Source organism: Euleptes europaea, chromosome 6, assembly GCF_029931775.1.
Source record: "Euleptes europaea isolate rEulEur1 chromosome 6, rEulEur1.hap1, whole genome shotgun sequence".
NCBI classification, from domain to species: Eukaryota; Metazoa; Chordata; class Lepidosauria; order Squamata; family Sphaerodactylidae; genus Euleptes; species Euleptes europaea.
Genome location: NC_079317.1, coordinates 94,352,362 through 94,366,543, shown reverse-complemented (window position 1 = coordinate 94,366,543; position 14,182 = coordinate 94,352,362). Strand labels below are relative to the sequence as shown.

The 14,182-nt window shown below is 40.9% G+C and overlaps 1 protein-coding gene across 3 annotated transcripts in view; it reads left to right on the top strand.

Annotated features, from left to right (window-relative positions):
- Window positions 1-1,315, top strand: part of TSPAN4 (tetraspanin 4) — a 352,643-nt gene extending 351,328 nt beyond the window's left edge. For all 3 annotated transcript variants that reach the window (XM_056851470.1, XM_056851472.1, XM_056851469.1), the window contains one exon: window positions 718-1,315. In XM_056851470.1, the coding sequence (XP_056707448.1) occupies window positions 718-786 (69 nt within the window). In that variant the 3' untranslated portion in view covers window positions 787-1,315. The remainder of the gene's footprint in view (window positions 1-717) is intronic.
- The last annotated feature ends 12,867 nt before the right edge of the window (window positions 1,316-14,182 follow it).

Sequence of the window (14,182 nt, the reverse complement as noted above, 5' to 3'; positions counted from 1 at the left end):
TGAACTAGCTCTTCTACTGCATAAGAACATAAGAAAGGCCCTGCTGGATCAGACCAAGGCCCATCAAGTCCAGCAGTCTGTTCACACAGTGGCCAACCAGGTGCCTGCAGGCCAGGACAGCTACCTTCTGAGGCTAAATGTCCATCAAGGAAGTTCTTCTGTGCAAGCTTCACAAGTCTTGTTTTAGGACTTCTGAATAGATAACTGCATTATCATGACATGGGGCAGCAACCTATAGCACAGCCATGATGCCTGTACCACAGTAAGGCCATTTAGTATCCAAGGTACAAAAGCACTTCATGGCTTTTTGTGGCTACAAATCAGCATGACCATCCTTCCACAATTGATTTCACAGTGTAACTACTTTACTAGTAAAGTGTGCTGAGCAGCATGAACTTTCCTTATTTGCAATCACAATCCGTAGGAAAAGAATGCCCTGTTAACTAAATCCGTGCACCAGTGGTAAATAAAAATCTTCCTTACATTTACTTCACAATTAGGAAATATGTCATGCAGAAACCTGAGCAGATATTTGAAATTGTGCAATGTCATTTTGTTATTTTCCTCCTTCTGTTGAACACATTGTCCAACCAGTCAGTAGGTTAGGATACAGAAACATATCATAAACAAAGAGAAGCTATACTATGGCATCCAATAACTAAACTATGAAGCAATACTATGCCATTCATTAATGAAGACTTCCTTTTGTGCCTACAGATTCTTGGACTGACATTTGCAATGACAATGTACTGTCAGGTTGTCAAGGCAGATACCTACTGTGCATAAGAACCATTGCCTGAATCTACCAGCCCTGTCTTTCCTCCCTACAAGATGCAAGAGGACTCTTCATTCTCATTTTTTTCTATGTAAAATAAACTGTGTATAATTCTCTCTAGAGATTTTGTGAATCACCCTAGTTTATCAATCACCATCATACAAAAGGGGAAAAAAGGAAACATCAAGGAACTCAGACTTGCTCAGCAAAAGAAAATTGTCTAAGTAACAAGAAAACTTTTAAAAAGACGAAATTGCTCCCTTTTGCACGGATTATGACAAGAGTGAAGAGGTTGTTTAAGTTTTTCCCCTAGAAGCTGCTGGTCAATAGACATTTTCTAGACGATTGGGTCCAGCAAATCATAGAAGTACAGAGTGAAGTTATTTGTCAACATGGGTGTACAGGATGCAGAATAACTCAGAAGTATAATTTTACTGCAGTTTGTCCTTGTAGACAACTAGAGCATCAAATCAAGGAGCATGCTTCTGAACTCTTGAGATTTTATCATTGGGAATGGGACAGCTTCAGGAAAGTTTTTTTATTTAAAGCCGTGGTTTCAATGCTGTCTGAAGTGAGAGGTGAAAAAAAGCAGGATCGATTCTGGTCTATGTTTAGGTCTTACGACCTAAATCAATAGCAGCATATAAATGAAAATGGGTAGGAATTTATACAAAAATATAAATATATTCATACACACAGACCACTCTAAAGCAAAGTTAACATAGTCTAGAGGCTGCCTTCTAAAGCAGGGAGAGGCTTTCCCTGTTTGGTATTCCATGGGACCATGCATTCAGAAAGAAAGAATGAAATATTACTTCTTGGAGGAGAAATTTAGGCCCTTGGGAAACAATTTCTGTGGATGGATCTCTACTTCAGTAAACAAGGGAGTAGTTTGTCTTTGTCACTCTCCTCTGGGTTTGCTTTTAAATGTCATTTCTGTTTCAAGTTATTCTGTGCCACTCATTTCCAGACTTGAAGACCCATAAAGAGCTGTCAGCTACTTGCCATCAGTATACTGTTTCATTAATTTGCTCTCTGATCATTTCAGTCCCAAATAGGATGGGGCTCACCCAGCATAGGAAGTATCCATGAACCGGAATGACTTAAGTTTGTTTTGTGAGCAGGCAGCTGCCATTTACAATAATTAAATCAAATGGCCTCCAGACAGAGTAAGAACCGTGCATAATTTCCCCACTAAGAAACACAGGTAGCCCAATGAATGCCTGTGGATACTGCAGCTTTATATGGGCAATCATTTCATACCACACTTTGGTCTCTCAGTGTCAAAGTAGTCTTTGAAGCCAGACTGTAAACACTGTTGTGCAGATCCAAGAGAGCAGGTGAAATGTCCTGATAGATTAGTGGCCATCACTGTCTGAGCAGGAATAAGCCCAGCCCAAATACAATTTTTCTCCTTCCTGCTAAACAGCTGACTGGTGCTATCCATATTCTAAGTGGTGCTGATACTAATATAATTTTCCTAATGAACAAGTCTGGGGAAAAACATTCCCATAAGTTAAAACTCAGAAAGTGTTATAGCTTCCTCTCTACCTTTTACTTGGTAGCCAGAGTATTAATAATTGAGTATTTATCACTGAAGCATCAAGATTCAAAACAGTCTAATGACGAAAGAAAATGGACCTGTGAAAATATGACATCACAAGACCAAATCAAGGCCACCCCTTATCAGAAGGCTGCTTTATCTCTCCTGCCTCAAAGGCACAGTCAAGTTCCAGGTTGGATTAACTTCAAGCAAGATTTGTGGTCAGGGGTCCTGAGTCAGCTCAACATCACTAAGGAGTACTCTGTGGTAAGGTGAAAGGTGTGAGAGCTGCGTGGCTATTTAGTCCATTTTTCACTCTATGAACTCCAGCATCAATAACCGTAACTATTTTTAGTGGGGCAGAGTATACATGCCAACTCTATTTCATGGTATTGTTTTATACCAGTTACTGTCATGATTTCCTCCATAGAATCCTGCAAAGCGTAATCTGGTGAGAATGCTGTTAAAAAGCCTTAGCACTCTTATCCCAAACTGCCATTTTCCCTTGATTCCCTGTGGTGAGGAAAGAATTCTTCATCCAGTACAAAACTACAGCATATACATATCTATAGCCCAAAGGTCAGAAGACTTTAGCCCTCTGAATCAGGGCTGTAGTCAATGACATACACCTGCCACTAGAGCAATGAGCTTTGTTTATATCTGCAAACACCATGACATCATTGAACACATGAAGCTGCCTTATACTGAACCAGACCCTTGGTCCATCAAAGTCAGTATTGTCTACTCAGACTGGCAGCGGCTCTCCAGAGTCTCAGGCAGAGGACATTTAGCAACTTGTATATGAGCATTACTGGTGCCACTATAGCCAGGCGGGTTTTGATCGCCATCCTGGCCCACCAAATTAGCTATGATCTAAAAACTTGGTCATCAAGCTAGAATATAATCTTACCACACCAAGATGCAAAAAAGAGCAATAGGCAAGTGAAGGGACTATCATGGCTAGTTATGGGATGCATGCAACAATTACACAGGAAGCTATAGGAACCCTTCCCCCCCCATCTTTGCCCCTTCCCCCATCTTTATTGTTACCTATGCAGACTTTAATGAATAAAGTCCGTCAGCAATAGCTTACATGTTATTTCTCCCCTCCTTCTTCCTTCCCATACTCTTTCTGTACTTGCAAAGTGACTGTTATGTGGGAGTAGCATTGCTGTTAGTTGTTGCCATGCCTCATTACCACTGTTGTATTCACAAGCATTCCTGTTGACAGCTAGCGGGCTCCCATCTTGGAAGAGCAGGATAATGGAGCGATGAACAATATTAATAAAACATGGCTTCTAAAAAGGTAAAAGACAGATGAAACCTATTTGTGGAGATCTCCATCATTAAAAATTTAACACGGCAGACTTGATGGGTCAGCAGGTGACAGCACAGAAGTTGTGTTGTCGAAGTGAATGGGATGGGAGTCTCCCGCCAGAGGACTTAGTTCATCATTTTATACTGTGGCCTCCAAAGGGAGCTAGTGCTGCCAAACTGGCTGAAAATTAATATTTTTCCTAAAAGCCTGTAACTCCACTGAGTGGATGCTGACACTGCCCCAATGCAACCCACTCCTCGGGAAATTTACATGAGTAGCCTTCCTGTTCTTCCTGCCATCGATCACAGAGAGGTAAGGGTTGCCCTTTTCCCACCAAGAGCAGCAGCAAAGCATGCAAATGGTATGTTATCCACAGAGTAAGTGCTACAGCAACAATCTGCAAGCAGCTAAAAGCCCTTCTTAGCAAAGTAGTCCACAATTGCAAGGAACAAGTGCTACATTCTCCTGAGCGGACTTGGAAGCCCGCTGGTGAAAGAGGCCTGCCCTACTCTTAGGCCTTATGGAATGGATGCAGAAGGCAAGGTGCTGAGAGCCTCAACCTTTGCCATGCTGTCTTTATCTGGGGGATCACTGATTGACTTTCTAAAAGCTGCTACTTAAAAAGATATCCGATAGGACAGGCCAAGCCATCCAGTAGGTTTCCCCTTTAAAGCCAAGGGAAAGAAAACTGCTCACACTGGCGACATTTTTTTTTTTGCTTAAGAGAGATCCTCTGAATACAACACTGCCAATCTTGGAGCTCAGGTGGAAACGGACACAGCAAAGGGAAAGCACTCATTCAGCACCAGCCACAAAAGCTAGATGTCGGCAGCTATTTCACACCACCCATTCAATACGATTTTCAATTGCTGTTGCGTATTAGGCATCCACCCAAGTCCTATTTTTAATGATAAAAATGCTGTTGCTCCTGAGTTAACTAAACACTCTTACTGATGAGTCCACTGCAAGTAATAAGAGTTGAACAACTTACTTCCCCTCCTAAACAAACATCCTGCTAGCCTAGTTTGTTAACTGCACAGGTTACTCACAGCAGCATGGAAGAAACCAGTGCAACCTCTTTCCCATGTTATGGTAAGCACAGGGCTTTTAATCAACATGACCAAAGCTATTTCGGGCTCAGCTGGTGAGGCTCCCCCTAAATATCCAGGTTTGGGTCCTTGGTGCTTAATTTCTGGTTCATAGCCCAAGGGCTTACTGGAATCCTCTTGGAGTCAAAGCAATTGGAGTGTGGATTTACGTTTCTGTCTGTGTCACATGTTGGGACTGTGTTGTCTTGTGTCTGCTATAAATATATCGAATACATTGTGTGATTTAATATACTGTAAACTATCAATTGCTGCCCAGCTTTATTAACTGTGGAGGGGCGAGGAGAAAGGATTGTTCAGCTCCCTACAGCATGGTTGATGATAGATTTCTGATCTATGAGACACTTGTTTATCTTTCTTTCAGTAGTATGGCTCTTTGGCCACAGTAATTGTACATAACAGCATCAAAAGTGAGTTGACCATACATGCTATGGAAGGATTTGCACCTTATAAAACAGCATCATGATTTCTTTGGAAGGTTGTGCACTGACATCTCTGAACTGTGAGGTTAGGGCTTCCCCTCAAAGGATTGTGCATGTCAAATAGTTACTGTTGTACACTTGACAGCTACACTCCAAGAGTGGAACAAAGAGGGAAATATGAGACAAAGTGGGAGTGCACGAAGACCAGGTTTTCAAAAGCGTGTGAATAACATGTAGCCCAATCCTTAGCATGTTTTCTTGGAAAGAAGCATGACTGAAGTCAACTGAGCTAACTCCTAAGCAATTATGATCCGGATTGTGGATTTAGGAGTGTAAGGGCCATTTTGTATTTTAGGGAGGAAAACTGGGATTGCCATCATGTTTACATTTGAAGAGGGTCCACATTAGATGTGGCATGCCATCATATGCATCTTTCTCTGATTTAAAGAAAAAAGCAGATGCAGGAGTCTGGATGAAGGAACGGTGGGAAGGCTGCTAACCCTGCTGCATCTGGCCATTTTTCCACTGAAAACTGTCCCCTTTACGGGAAACAGAATCTCAGGACAAAATCACATTAATGACATTTTGTTGCAGACAAACACCCTGAGGTGAAAAGCAGCCACTCCCCTCAGCCATTCATTTACTTAAATGCAGCTTCCCAAGGCTGCTTTTATTTGAAAAACCCACAAAATCAGAGGAAAGATGCATCACTATGTCACATCTAGCTTGGCCCAGGGAATCACAACAATCCTATTTGCCCAGTAAGTACACTTTTCTGACGGGGACTAACTACAGGTTCTGTTTTTCTCATGTCCTCCCTAGGTCCTGATCACCAAATGTGAGCTATTACTTCCATTTTTTTACCTCAATTCCTAGGCATGCAGAGGCCAGTTTGGATCGTGACCATGGTGCACAGGAATAGGGAGTTTAAGCATCCCCCGTGCCATTTTCCTGGCCTGAAATGGCCCCAGGAAGCACTATTTGCTCCACTGGGGAAAGCTATGCTTGACCCATCAGCCTATGTGGTTTCTCCAATGGGCAAACAAAACCCCGTGGCCAGTTCAGGATTGGAAAACATGGGAGGAAGGCTTAAGCCCCCCTCTTCCTAGCCACCATAGTCCAGATCCAAATCAGAGCCTGTGCACCTGGGAACTAAGTTTTGAGCATGGAACATGTAGTGTACGTCTCATTGTCGGGACCTGAGGAGGGGCACAAAAGCATAATGTGTAGCTAGGCCCTGAGATGTGTGTGTATAATGAAGGATTTGCTGCATTCACATTTTGGATTTTTAGATGAGCACTTGATACATCTTGGATGTATACACAAAGAGGCTAAAACCCACTGATGATATTTAAGCTCTACAGTGCCCAAGTCCTCCACTTTTGAAAATGTTCCTTTCAGCTTTCAAAACCACTTTAAAGTAAGTAGCTACTGTTTTCTTTCCAGTTACATTTTGTACCTGTTCCTGTCCACTGTAGCTTTTCTTGGTTACTTGGGTTTTCTTGCTGCAACAAAGGAATGGTATATTTTCATGCACCTCACAAGGGGGGAAAAACCTATAATTTTTTTAAAAGTTATTAAATATTCTTTGAAATTTGCAGCTGAATGTGTTTTGTATTCTTTAATATGCATAAACAAATTGATAGTATATACTGTCAAATATATATATATAGAAACCCATTTTTTGCCTATATTTATGTGAAAAAATACATAATACAATTCTCTAACGTTTTCATTGCTCATTTTTGTATTTTGTTTGTTGGGGGGGGGGGTAAAAAAGAAAAAAAAATAGGCATTACTCTGCATGAGGCCAGTGCTTTCATGAAATAAAACCTGAAATTAAATTTCATAGCCTATTTTCTTTAAAAAATATATATGCAGCCTTGGTTAACACTGCAGAAAGGGAATTACGTGAGCCTATTTGGAAATTGTTAATGCCCTATGAATAACACTCTGGGTTATAATTCCCCTGCTCAGGCATAGCACTGTTTGTTGATAACATTTTAGAAGTCCAATTTCAACCAAGTCTTAAGATAAAATATTCTTTTAATGTGTTTATCTCTAGATTGAGCATTATTCATATTTCTGGTGCCTGGAAATATGTTGTATCTGAAAATCTATATAGGAAAAATGTGTAAGACATTTAAAGATATAAAGTCCATGTAAATACTGGCATATGGAGTTGCCATCAAAATAATGAATGCCTGCAACACTCGAAGGGACTGTTCTTAAGAACTGCATTTTTACCATTAATTGGATGGAGAACTGCAGCTTTCTGCAATATATCTACCGTCTATAAAGTCACAACAGTTTGCTTAACATAAACTAGTGCCATTCAGTTGACTATTGAGTTGAGTCGGTTTTCATTTTTTAAACAACAATCTATTAATCAAGTGAAGGGGCCGTCTGAAGTTACCACATAAAAGATTGCTGTCAGGCAGAGGGGGGGGCATATCCAAATTCATGAGGGCATTGCTGATGATCTGTATTACAAGCTGTTACCTCACTGACCACCTATTTCAGTGATTCCCAAACTTTTTTTGACCAGGGACCACTAGGACTTTTTTGTTCGTTGCAGGGACCCCAAGGTTCAAAATAAAAATTCCGGGAATTTGAAAATAAACTTTAATCATAACTGTTAGTTAAACGATAAACTTAGAATTATATTTGAATATATATATATTATAATAGAGAACTTTTAATTGAAAATATTAATTTATTATGGGTTTATAACTTTGTTTCGCGGACCTTAATTTAGTTCTCGCGGACCCCTGGGGTTCCATGGACCCCTGGTTGGGAACCAGTGACCTATTTGAAGCCAAGGAGGGCCAAACTCAAGGCAGGTTTTTGCTCTTTCCAACTTCTCCCTCATAGGCAGTCAATTTCTAACCAGGATGACTGCCTATGAGGGATTCTCAGGCTTATCATCTGTTTAGCAGGGAGAAATAACTATTCCCAAACACCTTTGAATAAGGATCTAGGGTTTGTGTTTGTTTGTTTGCAAACTATGGTCAAATAAGATCAGTTGTTTTTCTCCGTACTGTATTAGAAAAGTTGTCATCAACCTAGATAGTAACCACATGAAAAGCCTGCATCCATGTAGATTGCTGTACCGTCAGCATACCAATTGCAATGGTATATGGGTAAGAGAGTCTCCACTTCTAAACATAATATTATAGGCAGTAAGTGAAAGTAAGTGAAAAAGATCAGTGATGTTTTCATCATGTCCATTCACAGCAACAGCATCATTAAAGGTAAAGGTCCCCTGTGCAAGCACCGAGTCATTCCTGACCCATGGGGTGATGTCACATCCCAATGTTTTCTAGGCAGACTTTGTTTATGGGGTGGTTTGCCAGTGCCTTCCCCAGTCATCTTCCCTTTACCCCCAGCAAGCTGGGTACTCACTTTACTGACCTCGGAAGGATGGAAGGCTGAGTCAACCTTGTTACCAGTAGAAAATCCCTAGATTGCCGTGGCCACTGAGGCAACTACTAAGGGCATATTTGCTTACCAATGAAGGATAAGCAACAAAGATAACAAGATACCAAATTTAGTCACTGAAGAACATAAGCCTAAATATTACTGCAAAGAAAATAATGGTTTAGTAGCGGCACCAGTACCGACAAGCAGTAATGTGTCCGTTCATTCAAACCACAATCATTCAAAGTATTTGATCAACGCAAGCATCATAGAAACGTATGTAGTGTTAAATGGCAAGTCAAAACTTAACCTGACAAGACACAGACAGCTCAGTGAAAAGACCACTTTCCACTTTATGATTTTCACTGACAGCAGAGCCTCCCCATGTTGTTTTTATGACATCATCGGGGGTGAACTGGAAATGCGCTTCTGTGCATAAAACTCTGATACAGGCCAAATGTTCAACAAAAATTCAGCGAAATCCTAACATTTTGGATCCAGCACTGAAAATAGGTGGAGATACTGGGCTTTGACAAAATGTAAGTTTATATCTCTGTCGACCATTACAAAGATCAACGTATCCCTAAAAACATTTAGTCAGTTAACTGCACAAGGACTGACTTGCACATACTAATAAGGCATCTTCTTTTCATGTGTTAAACCAATGTATGGATTTCATCTGCAATTTGTGCCCTAACATAATGTGGGGTCACACCAACAGCATGATTTTCGGGTGTTTTAAGAGGAGAAAGACAAGGGAAAGAGAGCAAAAGACTGAGAGAGCCATTGCAAAGTATTATATGTGGATCCTGTGTTGCAGATTGCAGTTAATGTTAGTTTTCAGGCAGGAAAGACTACTGTGTTAAGATAATCCCTGCTAGTTTATGATATAAAGTACTATAAACTCACTCAGAAGCCCACTCTGCAAGAATTTTTAGTATGTATTAAATGTTACGGAATTATCGTGCTAAGAAGCAATTATTAAATTCCTTTGTACATGTAAACTAAATCCAGATGGCATCTTTATTTGATAAAATCTTTGAATTGTTGGTATGTAATTTTGTTCAATGGCAGTTGAACCATTGCTAAGTTTAAAAAAGAAAGTTTTTGTACAAAGTACAACATAAAAGCGAATGTTAAAATGCACTGTTGTTTCTCTATTTATTCTCCACAGTGTCTGGTGATTAAGGTTTTAGTTTAGGCCCTCATTCAAAAGATGCTGGGGAAATTAAGACAAATATTAGAGAAATTTAAAATTAAAGAGTACAAAGGAATAATTTATGAGAATCTACTTTGCTGCTTTTCTAACCCTCTTCCCTTTCAATACCAGTCTCAAAGCAATTTCTTACATTCATGCCACTAATTATTATATTCACCATTTCAATATAACCCCAGGACTTATTGTGGGTATAAATATTAGTCCTTTGGCATTCATAGTTGTGTGCGTGTCTTGGATCCGAACATACACCTCCACTTGCGTCCTCTGTGCTGCTTTCCCTGGACTTCCTATCTTCTGGAATGGTAAATGTCACGGATCCCTGACGCTATTCATCCAATTTTCCACCCTTACCTTTTTAGTTCTTGAAGGATTTGTGTGTGCTTGCTTACAACTTGAAAGTATACTCTTTATTTTTATTATTTTTCAATAAAACCCTTTCATTGGACAACTGCCTGTTTGAGAGTTTCCCCCAGGATTAATCCGGGTATACACAGGTTACAGATCCCAGTTACCCACCTCTCGCTGTGTTTCCATAGCTAATTTACCAACTAAAGTGGAGACTTCCTAATTTGGGTAGCATAACAGGGAAGGACGGGAATGCAGTCACAGCATACACCGTGCCCATTTTCAATACTGATTGATCAAGCTTCCAACACAGCTAACAGATTGGCATATCTTTTTCTCTGGTTCAGGCAAAGAAGGGCTCAGTTCTAACTGTAACAACTAACTTTCTGTAGACTCAGTAAGCCTTGCTATCCCCAAGATGGAGTTTCATAGTTTTTACAGTGGCAGTAAGATGAAGCAGAATTTATATTCATAATCATAGCAAACATAGGCAGAGGGTCATCACAGTTCTCACCCTTGAGAAAGGATCATGAAGAGTGGCCACGTTCGAGGATCAGAAAGCAAATGGAATTTAGCTCCTGCTAGCCGATGAAACTAGCCAAGTGTCTAGATAAATCAGGTGAATCATCACAAAACCTTGTATCATTGGTGCATGGCACACCTGTCTTGCAAACGGTGGCAGGCAACAGACGTAGTTCCATTCTGCTTTTGTACGCTTCATTTTCAGTTGGTTTAGCCCTAATGTGAAAAAATGGTTCTGTGTGTAGACAGGAAACAATACTCTTGCAAAACAGAATCTAAGACTGTTCAGCCCGTCTGCTCTATTGATTAATTGAATGCTCCAATGCCTTGTTTAAAGGAAGAGCTATTGCTGCATATAAACAGAAATAATAGACGACACTTCCTTTGTTATTGCTGATGGTGCACAAGGCTTTTTTCCTTTTAATTTAGTCAGCTCTCCCACTGATGTTACCATTTCCCCTCGATGCTTTACAGCACATTAAATGCAAAATTGAAACTTAAATTGAAAGTGCCAACACTCCACATAAATATATGCATAGTAATCCGGTGGCAACATAGAGAATTTACATTTAATTGTCCCTAGAATTATATTGGCAGTTTTGGATTCATTTATTCTAGAATGCATCATTTACTATTTGCTGGTGCCACAGGCAAGACTTACTACCTGAAGTCAGGCAACACTAGAATACTTTAGTGTACTTTAGGCAAACCTAAAAACTGGAAACTGGGTTTACATGGAAAGGTACAAACACTTGTAAAGAATGACTGGTGTCCTGAATGTCCCCTATTTCTCTACAGACCTTGCTTTCATATAAGGCTTCCTGTCCACCTTTAGTATTGCCAAAATGTGAGTGCCTCTACTTATGTTAAAGCACAAAATACTGTTTTAACCATCTTTACCTCATTCCTTTCTAGGGTTGCCAACTGCAAGGTAGAAGCAGGAGATCTACTGCTAATTCAACTGATCTCCAGCCGAGAGAGATCAGATCACCTGGAGAAAATGGCCGCGTTGGCAATTGAACTCTATGGCATTGAATCCCGCCCCTCCCCAAACCCCGCCCTCCTCAGGCTCTGCCCTAAAAATCTCCCGCCGGTGGCAAAGAGGGACCTGGCAACCCTATACATGCCCCATTAAATGCGTATCCTAGTACTACTGCTATTAAAGAAAACCTTCCATGAACAGGTAAAAACGCTAAGGAATTTCCATGATGTGCGACATTCAGGAGACAGAGAGAAGGCTTCTCCAGAAGCAATGTAGTGACAGGACATAAGCATATTTAGAGATTATCCCAGGGGGCTTCAACCCTGATGTACATTTCTATTAATCCACAGTGTTGCAAGCCCGATTTAACATTAGCACGTTATTCATGTAACGACAGAGAGTTTATTAAATATTAATTTTTTTATCTTAAGTACTGCTTGATGACAGAGGAATCCTACACACTGCAAGGAAGGCCAACATTTCCCAAGTACAAAGACATCTGCCAGGGAGAGGCTCCCTAGAGTATTTATTTATTTAGCATTTGTATATCCTGCCTCTCCAAATAATTTGCTTGAGGCAGCCTGTAAGAAACAAAACAATAAATAGTACAATGTTTAAAATGGGTCCGTAAAACAATTACAACAATAGACCGTAACTTCCTTGCAGTAAAACAAACTGTGTGAAAACAAAAGTCAATTTTAAAAACAGTAAAAACAATTGGTTCGTGTAGGTTATCCGGGCTGTGTGACCGTGGTCTTGGTATTTTCTTTCCTGACGTTTCGCCCGCAGCTGTGGCCGGCATCTTCAGAGGAGTCACACTGAAGGACAGTGTCTCTCAGTGCTGAGAAATCAGTGTCACTCCTCTGAAGATGCCTGCCACAGCTGCTGGCGAAACATCAGGAAAGAAAATACCAAGAAAGTAAACGGTCACACAACCCGGATAACCTACAAGAACCAATGAACTCTGACCGCGAAAGCCTTCGACAGGAAAAACAATATTGAGCATAAAAGAAGGCCATAAAATATCAACAGGCAGGGGAAACAGGCCAGAGTTAGTAAAATGAAAAAGAGGTGATTTTAAAAGTTCTTTTAACTTGGGATACCATATTAGTCCAAATTAATGCAAAAATGAACTTAATTTGCCTCTAATTGCCCTAATTTCTGGACTGCCTATCTGGGCTAGGACTGGGAGGCATCATTCTGCGGTGGTTCTCATCCTACCTGGAAGGGAGGTTTCAGAAGACTGTGCTGGGAAACTGCTGTTCAGCCCCTTGGCCTTTGGGCAATGGGGTCCCACAAGGTTCCACCTTATCCCCTAGGCTCTTTAGCTGCTACATGAAACCACTGGGTGAGAGATCAGGAGATTTGGCCTGGGTTGTCACCTGGGTTGTCCACCTATAGGTGGATGACACTTAGTTCTATCTCACACTCCCAGGTGATCCCAGGGAGGCTGTAGAAACCCAGAGCAGGGGCCTGGAGGCAGTTTTGGAGGGGATGCAGGCTAATAAACTGAAGCTTAATCCTGACAAGATGGAAGCGCTACTGGTGGGCAGAAAGTCTAACCTGAGATTTAAGATCTCACCCATTCGGGATGAGGTTGCATTCCCCTTGAAGGAACAGGGCCGTAGTCTGGGGGTGCTCTTGGACCCAGCCCTACTGCGGGATGAGCAGCTGGCCGCTGTGCCTTTTACCAGCTTTATCTGGTTAACCAGCTGTGGGCTTTCCAGGGCAGAAAAGATCTGGCCACTGTGGTGCATGCCCCAGTTACATCTCGATTAGATCACTGCAATGCCCTTTATGTCAAGCTGCCTTGGGCAGTATTCAGAAACCTCAGTTGGTACATTATACTGCAGCCAGAATATTAACTTGAATGGATCACAGGGAACATATCACTCCAGTCTTGGTCCATCTACACTGGCTCCCAATTTGTTTCTAGGCACAATTCAAGGTGCTGGTCTTGATTTTCAAAGCCCTATATGGTTTGGGAACAACATACCTGAAGGGAGAACAGCCTCACATGTGAACAGAACCATGCAATTACAACGTGGGCCTGACAACATTATGTTTACTGATCACTGCTTTGAGTACCAGCCCAGTCAGACTTAAGCTACCCCTTTCAGTCCAGTTTTGTTTTAAACTCCATAGGGCTCAGTATTTTCTGTAGGAGACAGAAAGCTGCTTCATGTAAAAGAACACTAACCACAATTACGCCAGTTCTGAAAAGCAAAAGATGCTGTTTAAAAATAATTCATCTTAAGAATTGCTCTTGTATCCACAATTTTAGTGGGCATCAGAATTCCATAAGACCAAAAAAGAAGTTTTATCGTGCTCTTTAGAACAGATTTTAAATTGAAATTAAGGAACATACCAGTTCAGCTTCAGCAAGCAGAACATTTTTTTTAATCCTCCCCAAATTACTTTTACAGGCAAAACCTTCAGAGACATGAATTGACAGAATCACATGTTGCTTATGTAAACCCAAGTTATTACTTCGATAACCCAGCACTGTGAAACAATCTAAGATCCATTA